Source organism: Haliotis cracherodii, unplaced genomic scaffold (genome assembly GCF_022045235.1).
Source record: "Haliotis cracherodii isolate W230 unplaced genomic scaffold, xgHalCrac1.p SCAF_13, whole genome shotgun sequence".
NCBI lineage: Eukaryota > Metazoa > Mollusca > Gastropoda > Lepetellida > Haliotidae > Haliotis > Haliotis cracherodii.
The window spans coordinates 19,371,110-19,386,169 of record NW_027266268.1 but is presented as its reverse complement, the minus strand read 5'-3'; the positions used below and the strand labels follow the sequence as shown (position 1 = coordinate 19,386,169).

Sequence of the window (15,060 nt, the reverse complement as noted above, 5' to 3'; positions counted from 1 at the left end):
TCGACGATTGACGAACAGACACCTCCACTGTCACAGGCCACACCGAGGACCCATTTTGACACCACGTCATCGCCGGGACCAGAGAGAGTCTGGCGACGTCGTGGGGAACATTATTCGGATGCTTGTGTTGTTGAGAGAGACTCGTGGGGTGTCGGCCCTGTGGTCTTCCACAGCAAAATACAATATGGAAAACTATCTGAAAAGCTTGCAATTATTTGGAAAAATAATGTTTATACTGGCACAAGCAAACTCCGTACCATACCTCATTTGGCAACCACGAGTTTCAGCATGATAACGTCCGTGCCCACACTGCGAGAGCAACAAGAGACTTCCTTAAGCAGAATGGCATCAGAACCATGAAGTGGCCTGCCCTCAGTTCCGATTTAAATCCCATTGAGCACCTGTGGGACGAGATTCAAAGACGGCTGAATGACGTCCGACCAAGGCTGACAACTGCATCTGAACTGCTTCAGGCGTTCCTCAGAGCTTGGGCTCAAGTGCCTATGGCCTTTATGAATCGCCTCATCCATTCCATGTATCGACGTTGCACGGCAGTCATTAATGCACATTGCGGACACACGAGATACTGACTTCAGATGCCATTTTCTCAGAGACTAGTGTTGTGTTTCACTTTATGAACCTTTGAACCTTAATTTTAACCTTGATGATCAGTTTTGCCAAGTTTCATCTTTTTGATATGTCTCAAAGTATGTTTACAGTGTTTAGGCAAATAAGGTTTCTCATATATCTATCCATGGTGACGTGTCTTTTGCGGTTCAGTATATATATATGTAAATGAACATTTCAGTATTAAGATTTTATCAAATTTATTGCCTTGCGTATGTTAAAGATTTAAACTCAGTAAAACTTAAATATCCCATATGCTTGATCTGCAGATTTGATCCAAAGATATTTGCATTTTGATATTTACTTGATGTAAAGATTTTTGAAAACATTAAATGAAAATATTTTTATTATATAATACGTATGTAGTATGAAAGAATGATAATTCTGAATCGATAATTCTCAACCTTTCTCATTATTTGTGTCAAATATCGAAAACCCTAATCCGCCTAATGACAAGTTATAGAATGTTATCAATTTGACTGCAGGCGAGGAAGCTGCCAGGTCTCCTGCGCCCCTCAACCCCAACCACACATTTCGTTAACAATTGATGCTCTGGCAGCCTGTAACTGCATCCGGTGCCTTGTCCCACTGAATACTCGGTACAATGTATGGTCATGATGTGCATCTGATATCTTGGTTGGTTGGTTGGTTGGTTTGTTGTTTAACGCCGCACTCAGCAATATTCCAGCTATATGACGGCGGTCTGTAAATAATCGAGTCTGGACCAGAAAATCCAGTGATTGATATCATGAGCATCGATCCACGCAATTGGGACCGATGACATGCATCAACCAAGTCAGCCAGCCTGACCCCCGATCCCGTTAGTCGCCTTTTACGGCAAGCATATAGTCGCCTTTTACGGCAAGCAGGGGTTGCTGAAGACCTATTCTACCTCGGAATCTTCACGGGTCGCATCTGATATCAAATTGCCATGATCATCGGCCATACTTGTCGTATATTATCTAAGTAGTTTATGAGATCATCAAATAGACATTATTATTGATTGATTCGTGATTTAAATGCAAGATGGTGAAATGACATGAAAAAGTTAAATCGGATCGATATAAATATCTCGAATTATTTCTTGTGTGGACGGCATGTATGATTTTCGCTTTTATGTACGTGTAATCACCACGACTAAGATCAGTTCTCAGGTGACACCGTGTTGCCTCGCAGGAATTAGCTATTGAGTGAGTGAGTGAGTGAGTGAGTATGGTTTTACGCCGCTTTTAGCAATATTCCAGCAATATCACAGCGGGGGACTTTTAGCTATCGAGGAGAATGAAGGACAACATCGGCATCACTGTTCCAGATCATTTTATAAACAACATATTTACAATTTTAAAAAAGTTAAAAAACATAATTCATATGACTACGGTTCATATGTCACGGGGTGGGGGAGCTAAGTGGTTAACAATGGTTCACATTTCAGTGATAACGCCTGAATGTTGCTTCAAGCGGCTTAAATCCACACCCATTCACTGAGTAATCTGTCACGGATTCAGCACATAATATTGAGGAGGGGCCTTATTAACTAAAACTATTTCAACATAAGAGTTGGGCAAAAGTGGGCAGGTTGACAATTGCAAGACAGGACAATTAAACAGCAGATTTAAGTTGGCACGAACCTAAATTACCGTATACTTTTATGCAATACAAATACATCACACAGGGAAGAGTTATAAAAAAGGTATTCATGTCATTGTAACATAAGCGTTAACGAGAGTTATTAATTGTTTTCTTGATTTCACCATAAGAAACTTGATATACAAGCACTGGCAATTTGACAATTAAGTACAGTTGGGCATACTGGTCAATTAATACAATGAATTTACCACCGTTCGAGGTGGTTTGGTTTTCTAGAAAGTAAAATAGAACCATCATTTTGAAAAAGCAATACAATAGAAGCGACATCAATCATACTGTTGTGGGCAGCGCGTGTCACTATACAAACTCATTATGTTGAGAAATCCTTGATTGATTTTGATTCTTTAATTAAAATTTACATTCCGTGTAAAGCATTTACGTGATTGTTTTCAGACACGTCCCTACATGATGATGCCCACGTGCATGCATTGCGCATGCATTCGGATATTCTACAGCAAGATTTAAGATTAGAGGGAACTGTCCTCTTAGACAGATTAATAGAGAAAGATGTGTTGTCAGAAGCTGGTCGGCAAAGCATTTTATCTCGTAAAACAAACCAGCAAAGAAATGCAGCTTTCATTCGTTACGTAAGCCAGTCATTCAACGCAGAGACATTTAAGACTGTTTTTCTTCCTGAACTAAAACTGGAACATAATTATTTGGCGGCAGAACTTGCAAAAGGGTTAGCGCACCCGCCTTTCTCAATGGTCTCACTCAAACAGTGTCTCAGTTGCAAGGCAAAGGAACAAATAAACATTCGAAGGTTTGCAAGAAGCCTATATCAGATGGGTGGCATAACCGAGTCTCTTCATTTAGATTTAATCTCAATTGACATCCCTCACAGAGATAAATGGAACCATTTGATACACGCAACTCGGAAAATACCTTCAGTTTTGATGAAAGCGCTACAAAGTTACAATCATAGACTCTACAATAAACTTCAAAGGAAACGCCATCTGCATTTAGAATGCACTTGCGATGTGACTAGCACCATCGGTCAGTGTTCAACCTCAACATACACTGAAGGTGGCGAAGGAGATGTAGCCAGAATGTCTGATTTGTCATCAGAAATCGATTCACCAATTCAAATACATCAGGCAAGTATAAACGGCGGTTGGTAGACCCGATATTTTTAGATTCTTACATGTCAAGTGACACAGGCTTATATTTTCCCCAAACCCACGCACTTACGGTACATTATACCTAGAAACATTATTTATATTTTGTATTAACGAGTTTTAGAACCTGCGAATTAACCTCACTCACTGTATAGCCTTCACTGTAGGCAGATTATGTTATTCAGATTTTGTATCGACTGCATCTGCAACACAAGCTGGGTCATGTGAGATAGATAAGGTCCAATAACAAATGATGTTGAATAGCTTTCTTTTAAACTATTGATCAAGGTGATTACCCTTTGACTGACACGAAACATTTATCAAGACAATTGTAACATGTTTACACTAAAAACATGTTCATGCCTGTTTTTGAGCAGGTGATGTACACTCACAAACGGCGATTGAACGTCAGAAAGGCTGATCAAGTAAGTACTATATATATGGTATCATGAAAGTCGGAGACATGCTGAAATGCAGGTTTGACGATATATTGAAAGGAACGATTTGTATTAAATGTAAAAGTAATTTCATTCATATTTTGTTGTGTCTGCTCATGGCTTTAAAACACATATTAAAATTCTGAGCTTACACAAATATAAATTTAAGATTGTTTAACCATTGCTTATATAAGTTACATTAATCTTCTCGATAGTATAGTTTGCTTATACAGGTTGTGGCCATTATGATTCGAATAGAAATAAGTAGCGTATCATTACTTTTCAGAATGATGGTATCGTCATCTCAGGATCCGGGACATCATCATCAAACGGCTCTGAACATGAACTTGATGGTACGCATATGTTTAGATTTTCCACAGAAGACGATTACCGATCCATCATTGGACCAGGTTTTATGACATACACCATTGCTTAAGTGTCAGTTTATTTTTGTATTCTCATGCATAAGGTTACCACTATCTCTTTATCACCTACAGAGTAAGATATTCGTCGTTTATTTCACTGTTATTAAAAATTATGTAAATTATGTTTAAGCAACACATTATAATGTATGGTAAAAATTAAGAACGATATCTGTCATTTCACTTCCGATAAAGATTTAATTTGCTTGATGAGTTAGGATTCTTCTGACATAAAAGAATAGAATAGAATATATGCATGAATGTAACTTATTGTCTGTCCCTCCTGTGTAGGAAATATACGTTGTCTCCTAAGGAAATTGTTGTGTTCCAGGACCAAATCATGGAATACATCCGCACCAGGTGATGAAAGCACCTTTCCCACCTGTCAGTGTGAGTACAGTTTACCTTTTTTTGAGAAGGTGAATGGGTGAGTTGGTTTAACGCCGCTTTGAACAGTAGTTGAGTTATAAGACGGCTTATTAACTTTACATATATGGGAGAAAAGCCCGAACGACGTTGGCATTGTGACGTTTACCACTTTGGTGACACCTGCGAACACGAGTTTGGTGCTGACAACAAATATTTAGAAACATTACTAAGATCGAATCAACGATTATAGTTTTCGTTCACGCCAAAGGGACACAACTCTGCGCATACCTGTGACCCCTGACTATGTTGGATATGCTAAATGTATGTATTTGAATAGTTCAAGTGTAGAAAATCTCAGTATGCTACATACTTGTCTGTATTACTTTACTTTTCATAAATGTAAAGTAGGTCCACCATCGTCCACGCGTACGATGCCATATTTTGCAAACAGCATTTATATTTTCCGTTAAGCTGTCTACCACGACCAACACATACGTAGGGAAACTATGTGACGTTGAATGTTGATGTTTGGTAGTGAATGTTATGATTTGAATGTTGCAGAAAGATAATCCGTTTACAAAACAAAGACGATGTTCTGATGGGGCATCTCAAAAGAGGTCGAAAGGTAGTGTATCAGAAGGACAGAGCAGAATTGTCTTCAGATGTACTTTACTGTGAAAGTTTGATGATTTCTTAATGTAAGTATGTTTGGTGACATACTTAAATGCGTTTAAACGTAGTTCAAGTACATTGACACCTTTGTTGTTTGTTTGTTTGTTGTTTAACGCCGCACCCAGCAATATTCCTGCTATATGACGGCGGTCTGTAAATAATCAAGTCTGGACCAGGCAATCCAGTGATTGACATCATGAGCATCGATCCACGCAATTGGGATCGATGACATGCATGAACCAAGCCAGCGAGCCTCACCATCCGATCCCGTTAGCCGTCTCTTACGACAAGCGTGGTCGCCTTTTACGAAAAGCATGGGTTGCTGAAGACCTATATGAAGTAATCACGTGTAATGGCTAATACCACGCATTTACCATTGAGCTTCGTGTGCCACTGGGGCTGCTAAATGATCCCAGGTGAAATTGGGTTTAACGTTATTATTGCTTATATAGCAACGTGCATGCACGTGTGTGTGTGTGTGTGTGTGTGTGTGTGTGGCTGCTTGTACTAGTCCGGACTGATGCCGATTTATAGTGCTAACTCGCTGATATACCATGCCGCAATACCCCACTCAGACACAGTATACTGACTCCGAGCCTACCAGTCAGACAGCGCCAGACAGGGTAACAACAAGTACCATCTTTTAACGTCTTTTGGCATGACGTGGCCGGGGATCGAACCCCGGACCTTCCTCTCTCCTAGACCACGGAGGCTGTCCCGTTTGTAAAAACTTTTGACTGTGACATTAGAACACGTATAATCGATTTTGGATGACTTTTAGTTGTTATCATATTTTACTCACAGAGCAAACGCAGCCCACAAAGACGAGATTCAACAATGAATTCCTCTGTCATACAATTACAAGTGACGTTTTGGATATGGAAGGATCTTTGACCGCACAATTTAAAGAAGTGAAAAAACTCAAATACAAGTTGACGAAACTGAAGAAGCAGGTTGGTTTCACAAGACAGTTCACTCATTGCTCACAATCTCCAGTAGTCAGACCAAACTGCTACTGAACACTATTTAACAGAGATATTGGTACATCTGCTCCGATTATGCCTCCTCGAATCCGGCTTCAGAAACATAGTTCAGTAGACTTGAAACAGGGTATAACGGCTCCAGGTCACCTTGTAAAATATGTGTGCACATTAGGACGTTTAATATATTTGATTAAATAGGACGAGATATATATTTAAAAGTTGCGCGTTTGGTTTTGATGCTCTGTACAGCAAGACAGTAAAATGTCTAGACAATATCTTCAGTCACACACGTTCTTGCATCCAGCGCCATATTCGTCTCGGGGACCCACATTCATACAATGTGTGCAGCCCATTTCTGGTGATAACGTAAAAATATTGCTATATGCAGCGTAAAAAACCTTACTCATTCACTCAAACCTCGATGAAGGATGAAAAGTTTGTAAGTAATCAGCCAGTCAGTGCCAACTACCTTCAGCACGTGGCCCAATGGGTTAGGATGCTTTATTTATTTTGTTAAACGCCGCACTCAGCAATATTCCAGCTATATGACGGCGGTCTGTAAATAAACGAGTCTGGACCAGACAATCCAGTGATTAATATCATGAACAATGATCCACGCAACTGGGATCGATGACATGCATCAACCAAGTCAGCGAGCCTGACCATCCGATCCCGTTAGTCGACTCTTACGACAAGCATGCTGAAGACCTATTCTACCCCGGATCTTCAAGGGTCCTTTACTTATTATTCAGTCTGTTTTAAATATACACAGTACGATATGGTAAACACTTACCACTGACTATTGATTTATTTCTGCCTTAAAATCCGTCAGAATAGTTACATCTCGACAATACCAAAATGATTTTCAGTCATTCGAGCGTGGAGCTCTAATAACACTCATTTTCGTTAAATCATTATCGTTTTCTTTAGCTCGTGGTCATTTTACAATTTCTTTTTAATAAAAACATGTCATATTTTGAACGTGTCAATGTGAATGTGAGAATAATCCCTTAAAATATTTCAGGCAGTGCACAATGCTGGAGTGAGGAAGCAGTATCGACATTATATTAACTATTCAAGGTACGTGGAACAAAAGACTCGTTAATTAATTAGTTTGTTCTGGCGACATATTATAGAGGAATCACATATTGTTGAGCTCTAATCAATAAAGCTATGGTAGCTAGTATTGAGTTATATTAATTTTCAGTTTGCAACCGATTTGTACAATATACGCAATACATGTATATGCTTCCTGAGAAAATATAAGTGTCTTTTTCCTGTAAACCTGTATCGACATTACCTTAGAAATAATAAGTAACATAGACATGACATGTTATGTTTACTGTACATATATGAACGCTACCTAGGATGGTATGCAATGCAGTAGCAAGTGAGTGAATTGGGTTTGACGCTGCTTTTAACAGTATTCCAGTTATATCACGGCGTGTCAGCTTAATGTCGGAGGAAAGCCCGAAGTGATGCAGGTCCTAGACGTTTACCACTTCGGTGAAACCCATGAGTATGGGTATGGTGCTGACAAACCTAGAAACATAATTGGGGAGAACCGGGATTCGAACAATCATAGGTTTCTGGCGTGCCCGAGGGACGCAACTCTGCACAGCCCCCCCCCCCCCCCCCCCCCCCCCCACCCCACCCCATGCAGTAGTGTGTTACCTCTATGAAATATTTACAGGTATAAGGAATTGTAAGGTCCGCCCATTTGATATTTGATACATACTTGATGATGTTTGTGACTGATATTTTAACGATGAACATCTCTTCAAAGTTCAAGCTGACCGAGTCAAGATTAGTGTGACCTGTGACATTGACCTTGACACTGCTGACCTAGATTCACCCATCACTCGAGCTGAGGTTGAAAGTGCAGTTGCACGTGCGAAACGTGGTAAAGCCTCGGGTCCTGACAGCATCCCACCCGAGGCATTGAAAAACGACAAGTGTATTTACATTCTTTTTAAATTGTGTTAATATTTTATTGATAGTTCAACTTAAATATGCGTCTTAGAGCCTGGCTTGAATACAATGTTTTATTAGCTGAAGAGCAAAATGGTTTTCGATCAAAACGCAATACAGTTTACCCCTATTATAGTCTTTATTCTGTGGTTAATAATAGAAATTTGTCTAAGCAATATACCTTTCTATGTTTTATTGACATTATGAAAGCTTTTGATAAGGTTAACCGACATTGTTTATAGTATAAGCTTCATTCGTTGGGAATACAAGGCAAATTTCTTTTAACAATTCAATCTATGTACAACAATAATTGGTCACGTGTGCAGATCAACGACCACTATACTGATGTCTTCAAGGTGAAAACGGGTGTCCGTCAAGGTTGTGTCATGTCGCCCACTTTGTTTTCCATTTATATAAATGACCTTGTGAAAGAGTTAAATGATCATAATTGTGGTATTCTAATGAATGGAAATAAGTTGAACTGTTTATTCTATGCCGATGATATTGCTCTTATTGCGCCGGATGAATGTTGTCTTTAAGCTATGTTGAACTGTGTGTCAGATTGGTGTAAGAAATAGCGCCTACAAGTAGATATTAAAACAACTAAAGTTGTACATTTCAGACCTTGTTGTAAACAAATTTCAGATTCTGTGTTTATGATGTGAAGTGACACTGTTGAATATTCAATATCCTATAAATACCTAGGATTATGGTTTCATGAGAATTTAGATTTAATGTTTACAGTAAGCGAGATTGCTAAATCTGCTGTGTTATACTATGTAAGTCTAAAGCTGTAGGGGGTTTGCATAACACGCTTTATTCAAATTTAGTGCAACCTATTTTGACGTATGGTTCCGCTATTTGGGTTTTAAAGAATTTAGTTGCATTAATGCTGTACAAAATAAAGCCTGTAGATAGTTTTTGTCAGTAGGTAGCAAAACCCCTAATTTGGCTGTAAGGGGGGAAATGGGTTGGTCTTTAACACGCTGTGAAACAAAATAAAAATCAACTTCCGATTTTGTTAACTGTCAATTATGGTTGGAAAATTAAGATTTGCAAAATTGGCTTAACCAAATTTGGAATTATAAGGGTCAAATAAATGGAGATAAGCTTCGCACTTATCGTTTATTTAAAAGTTCTTTTAATGTAGAGAATTATGTTTCTGCTACAAAAGAAAGAATACATTGAAGCATCTTAATAAAACTACGTTGTGGCACTCTGCCGTTAGAAAAAGAAACCAGTAGATTTTCAAAAGTCCCTTTACAAAACCGTATCTGTTCATACTGTAGAAGTAAAATGGTTGAAGATGAAAGATGGAATATGGAAGAAGCGTCGTAAATTAATATTTAATAAGAGGTTATAAGATATTAAATAGTTTATCAATTATTTAACTACATGCACTTTGTGCATTTTTATTGTTATTTTAGTGACACGAGTGTCTCGTTGGCCCCTTTGGTCGGATGTTGTATGTTTTTTAATGTGAATAAAATGTAATGTATCTGCTTATGTACAATATGTGAAACTTTTATAAAATATCATACTTCTACTTCTTCGTCTTCTTCTTCTATAAGAGCCTCCGAGAACCTATGACCCAAGCGCACGCGTTGCTGGTCCGAAAAGGGGACTAAATTGGACCGGGTGGCAAGGCTCTGTGACGTACGGTGGCTGAGAGGGGACATACGGCCGCGAGATGAGAAAGCAATAACACGAGGCCCTATTTAGGAATTTTGTGTGACGATACACGCCGTCAGCGCGTGGCGGGTCATTGCAATACGCTCTAAATAAATCAGGTTATAAAAATATATACTTTTCAATAGAAGTTAAAGAACACTCGATTCCTTCATATGGCTATGGTTAATCAGTCATGACTGACTGTATTGCAAAATACAATCTTATAATTGTGGGTGCTCTTCAACTTGTTGTGAGTAGTATATGATGTTACAGTGTGAGTAAGTGAGTGAGTGAGTATGGTTTTACGCCGCTTTTAGCAATATTCCAGCAATATCACATCAAAAATGGGCTTCACACATTGTACCCATGTCGGGAATCGAACCCGGGTCTTCGGCGTGACGAGCGAACGCTTCAACCACTAGGCTACCCGACCGCCCTGTTACAGTGTGAATGCCATTACACTTTTGTCCGTAAATATTCTTTTTGACATTTGATTTATGATCAACTTGTATTGTGTCTTCTGTCTGGTGCAAATCTACAAGTATATGTACTTGTGAGTGAGTATGGTTTTACGCAGCTTTAAGCAATACTCCAGCAATATCACTGCGCGGAACACCAGAAATGGGCCTCACGCATTGAAATCATGTGGGGAATCGAGTCTTCGGCATGACGAGCGAAAGCTTTAACCACTAGAATACCTCACCGCTCCCATCACAGTCATTCAGACATATGGAGAGTAAGTTCGATGACAATTTGACACTTAGGGTGACAGGAAACGAGTTTGTATAACACTGCTTGAAATTCAGAGAACTATGTACATCTCAGAAAAATATATCATCCAATGTTCTTCCTCATGACTATCAATTTAAAACCATAGGCAATTGTGGTTGATGGTATGGAATGCCCTTTTAATGTCGACAAAGCAAACAGAAACTTGGCTGCTTTTTCATTGTTTTTCTTTTCTATCAAGGAACACAGTAAATATGAGCTGAATCGTCCGATTTATAAAATGAACTATATTATTTTTTTTTTCTGTCTGCAGTAACTTCGTTGATAGATAAGACAAGCGCGTTCGGGTATCAAACCCGCACAGTTAATTGAGCATTATCAAACGTTACAACCACAATCCTAAAAAAACATGCAAAACGCACGATCTTCATACGAGTAACATGTCGTATGCTTGAAAGGGTGACTGTATATCAATTACGGCAATTGTTAGAACACACGAGTAAACACCGAAAACTCATTCTGTTCCCTATGATTACCGTTAAAACCAATGCCAAGAATCCCCATCAATGTTCGTGACAGAGCCATCCGAATGTTGCACACAGCCATGCGTTCAGCAGAAGTTGCATTACATGTCCGTGAGGTCAGTACAACGTCTGAGTGAGTGAGTTAAAATTTTACATCGCATCGGCAATATTGCGGCCATATTGCGATACAGCGTCTGAGGGAAAGTTACAATGCATTGGAGTAACCAGTGATCGTCTGAGAAGTGGACGTCCACATGTAACAATACCAGCTCAAGACCGCTGTGACGTCATATTTACGCAATAGTTTTCTCCCAACAATTGTTACTACTGCACAAACATCTCAAGGAACTCATAAATACAGAATCAGTGCTCAAACCGTTCGCATTCGGTTGAGACAGCATGGTCTGAGAGCCAGGAGGCCATACGTTGGGCAATTTTTTACCCAACGTCGAGAGCGGGCTCATGCACATCTGCGTTGGACTCGACGTGGGTGGCAGGGAGTGCTCTTTAGTGATTAATCCTGCTTTTCACTCTCCAGTGGTGACGGTCGACATCGGGTGTACAGACGGAAGAATGAACGTTATGCTGACGCCCGTGTTCCTGAGAGAGATCCTTGTGGAGGAGGTGAATCTGTAATGGTTTGGGCTGGAATTGCACACGGTCATCGCACAGCTCTTGCTCCTATTCGTAGAAATCTAAATGCGATGCGCTACAAGATACTTGCACAGCATGTTGTTCCTTACATCAACGCCAACGCCAACATGACCTTTCAGCATGACAGTGCCACAAGTCACGCCTCACGCATCACACGGGACCTACTGTAGGCTAACCACGTTGATATGAATCCAATTGAACATTTGTGGGACTCTTTGGACAGACGTGTAAGATGACGTCAGAATCAGCCTCAGAACATCCGGGAACCTGAAACTGCTTTGTTTGCAGAATGGAATTGCAATCCACAACAATAAATCCAGGCATTAGTGACGTCAATGAGACGCCGATGAAGTGCTCTGACTGATGCATAGGGTGGCCCAAAACGGTTTTGATAAAGTGACTTTCAGTTGTGATACCACTTCCACAGTAACTTCAGCCACATCGTTCTACGGATGTTTCAGTTACTGATTTCTGTTGATATCTACTCACAGGGCAGTGCATGTTATGGAATATTATATCATAGTTTTCATCATCATGACAATGAAATATAAATTTGGTGGAAATAAAGCCCGACGTTTCTTTGTTGGTTCAGTATATATGTTCAACACAGTTTCTTTTGAGGTTTTGTGTTAGGTCAACAAAATTAATATTCATCATATACCACTCCAGATAAAGATACATTATGCATTTCTTCAAATATGTTTCCAATTGCAATAAACGTGCTAGGTGGTGATTGTCCACTACTGTTAAAAAAGGGCGTTCGGGTAGCCTAGTGGTTTAAGCGTTAGCTCGTCACGCCGAAGACCCGGGTTCGATTCCCGACATGGGTACAATGTGTGTAATATCGCTGGAACATCGCATAAAGCGACCTAAAACCATACTAACTCAATCATCTGTTAAATCATCTCTACGTCAATCCGACCAATTCAAACCTTAAATTGTCGTAGTCTCACGTGGCAAAATTATCACAGATCATAAACAGGCATCCTTACAGGCATCGTTTATATCAGAATGTGGATTTCGTTTCTGGAAAGCATTAGGGGCAATGAAGCCTAGAGTTCCGCCAATCTCCCAGAGTAATCTCTGTGCCCAGTAACCTCTCCATATGTCGCACACACGAAACGTCACCGTCACCGGGAGCATCAAGGCCCAGAATGCATCATAGAAAAATAACGTATTTTGGGAGTTGAAAGGGGAAAAAGTTCCCTTTGGAACAATAACGTTTGGTGCCATTCTGTCAAATGTCACATTCAAGACACTATTTCTCTTCTTACGGGTCAACCTGAATAATGCATCCATATCCGGGTCACCATTTACGAGCCCCTGTTGTATAAGAGGCGATTTCCAGACATGCAGGTTATAGTCGGGTGCTGAGTTTTCGGTGACGTGCTCGAGAGGATACCCCCGTGGCCAGAATGTTGGCTGACCAAAGTGTCTGTAGGGATTGAATAACTGAGTTCCATTATACATCAAACCAGAGGTTACAGGGCCATATATAAAATCTGCCAGTTGATCCAGGGGCCGGTTGTCGTCGTCGGTCTCGTAAATGACTTTCGCGCCATGCTCAATAGCAAATAGATAACCCATGTTTTTCCACGAGTAACTATCCGTCGGTAACATCTTGGTAGCATCATATCCAAGGTTTTGTTGCCGTTCATAACTGAGGAACACGCAGTTGGTATACCTGAAATGTAAATAAGTGTAGGAATTCAGCGCATGGTCACACACACACACACACACACACACACACACACACACACACACACACACACACACACACACACACACATGTACATACAGCAAACTACGGTTATAACGAACTCAAAGGGACCACTACTTTTAGTTCGTTATAACCGTAGTTCGTTCTACGCATATATATAGCCTATATACAACACATGACCGGGACTAAAAAATAAGTTCGTGATATCGGTCAGTTCGTTATAAATGTGTTCGTTATAGACGTAGTTTACTGTACATTAATTTTGATATTAGCTTCTGTTTGTTGTTGTTGTTACAAAACTTGGTGTGCCTACATGACTCAGTGACAATCCTAACCATTACTAATCTTCTAAACAACTTTTCTAAATTCATGTACATGCTCAACATATGGCCGGGGCGACACAAACAACATTTTATAGCATGTATTGACCGCATGATTTACACTGAAATGTATATCAGTGAATGATTTCAGCGCATTGTCTCCTCAAAATACATCAAATACACACACCTCACGCTTGATTTTAGCATGGTATTGTTATTGATATTTGACAACTTACTTTATGGGCCTTCTAGACGCTCATTATAATTTCCAATCTTCAAAAGATATTTTCTGTTTTTCTTTTGCAACATAATACCCGTCCGGTAGACGTACATACATGTTACAGCATGTATAGACCCCATAATTTACGCTTCAGAAAAACAAAACTATCAAGTATTACTATTATATCAACATTACTATTATAACAACTGGAAGGCCTTTAGTTAAATCGACCTTAAAGGGACAAGTGAGCAGTTCTCACTGTCACAACACCATACGATTTCAAGGAGAACAATTGTGGGTCATACAGGACATATTTGTACATGTTTGTGATAGCTTTGGTTTCTTAGGTTTTAAACTGTTAGACTTTATGACACACTTTTCATATACATTCAGCCTCTGCCTACGAACTGGGTGTCTGTTGAGACGACCACTGCTGTGCTGGACCCGTTCACCACAACCCCATGACTTACTAAATTCTTTGAAAACCTCTGTCATAGATAACAATATTTTTCTCTCTTCCCCTTTCCAGAATTAATGGACACAACATGAGAAAATACAGGACCATGTTGTTGCTTTACGTGCAATCGTTTAGCGAATAAGAGAGGGAGATTAAATTGTCATTTCATTTTGTAATCAAATATAATTAAAATGTGTCTCTGAAAATAGCCAGCAACGAAAGAACAAGTAAACTATTATTCCCAACACTTATTTCCATTATTCCCAACACTTATTTCCATTATTCCCAACACTTATTTCCATTATTTCCAACACTTATTTCCATTATTCCCAACACTTATCTCCATTATTCCCAACACTTATCTCCATTATTCCCAACACTTATTTCCATTATTCCCAACACTTATTTCCATTATTCCCTTATGTCATAACTACGCCGCAAAACATTGATGGGCAACGACTTAATCGGAGTTAAAGAAACACAAAAAACGGCGTTTATAGCGAAAACACTTTCCCTGTT

The 15,060-nt window shown here is 39.5% G+C and overlaps 2 protein-coding genes across 2 annotated transcripts; one reads left to right on the top strand and one right to left on the bottom strand.

The window, feature by feature from the left end:
* Window positions 1-3,130: 3,130 nt before the first annotated feature.
* Window positions 3,131-8,120, top strand: LOC139459034 (uncharacterized). The gene is made up of 8 exons (XM_071240475.1): window positions 3,131-3,371; window positions 3,770-3,817; window positions 4,116-4,182; window positions 4,583-4,641; window positions 5,182-5,245; window positions 6,097-6,245; window positions 7,300-7,355; window positions 8,062-8,120. Exons 1-8 carry the CDS (start codon window positions 3,171-3,173, stop codon window positions 8,069-8,071), a joined length of 654 nt encoding a protein of 217 aa, XP_071096576.1. The 5' UTR covers window positions 3,131-3,170; the 3' UTR covers window positions 8,072-8,120.
* A 4,676-nt stretch (window positions 8,121-12,796) lies between these two features.
* On the bottom strand, window positions 12,797-13,411 carry LOC139458502 (uncharacterized). Its single transcript, XM_071239939.1, has one exon. It carries the CDS (start codon window positions 13,409-13,411, stop codon window positions 12,797-12,799), a length of 615 nt encoding a protein of 204 aa, XP_071096040.1.
* Between the last annotated feature and the right edge of the window lie 1,649 nt (window positions 13,412-15,060).

What these genes read in the sequence shown, in the direction of transcription:
- LOC139458502 (XM_071239939.1), bottom strand. Translation starts at nt 13,411, where the DNA reads ATGGGTTATCTATTTGCTATTGAGCATGGCGCGAAAGTCATTTACGAG.
- LOC139459034 (XM_071240475.1), top strand. Translation starts at nt 3,171, where the DNA reads ATGAAAGCGCTACAAAGTTACAATCATAGACTCTACAATAAACTTCAA. An exon ending in ACGTCAGAAAGGCTGATCAA is followed by an intron (nt 3,818 to 4,115) that starts GTAAGTACTATA and finishes ATTACTTTTCAG; the next exon opens with AATGATGGTATCGTCATCTC. An exon ending in ATCTCAAAAGAGGTCGAAAG is followed by an intron (nt 5,246 to 6,096) that starts GTAGTGTATCAG and finishes TTTTACTCACAG; the next exon opens with AGCAAACGCAGCCCACAAAG.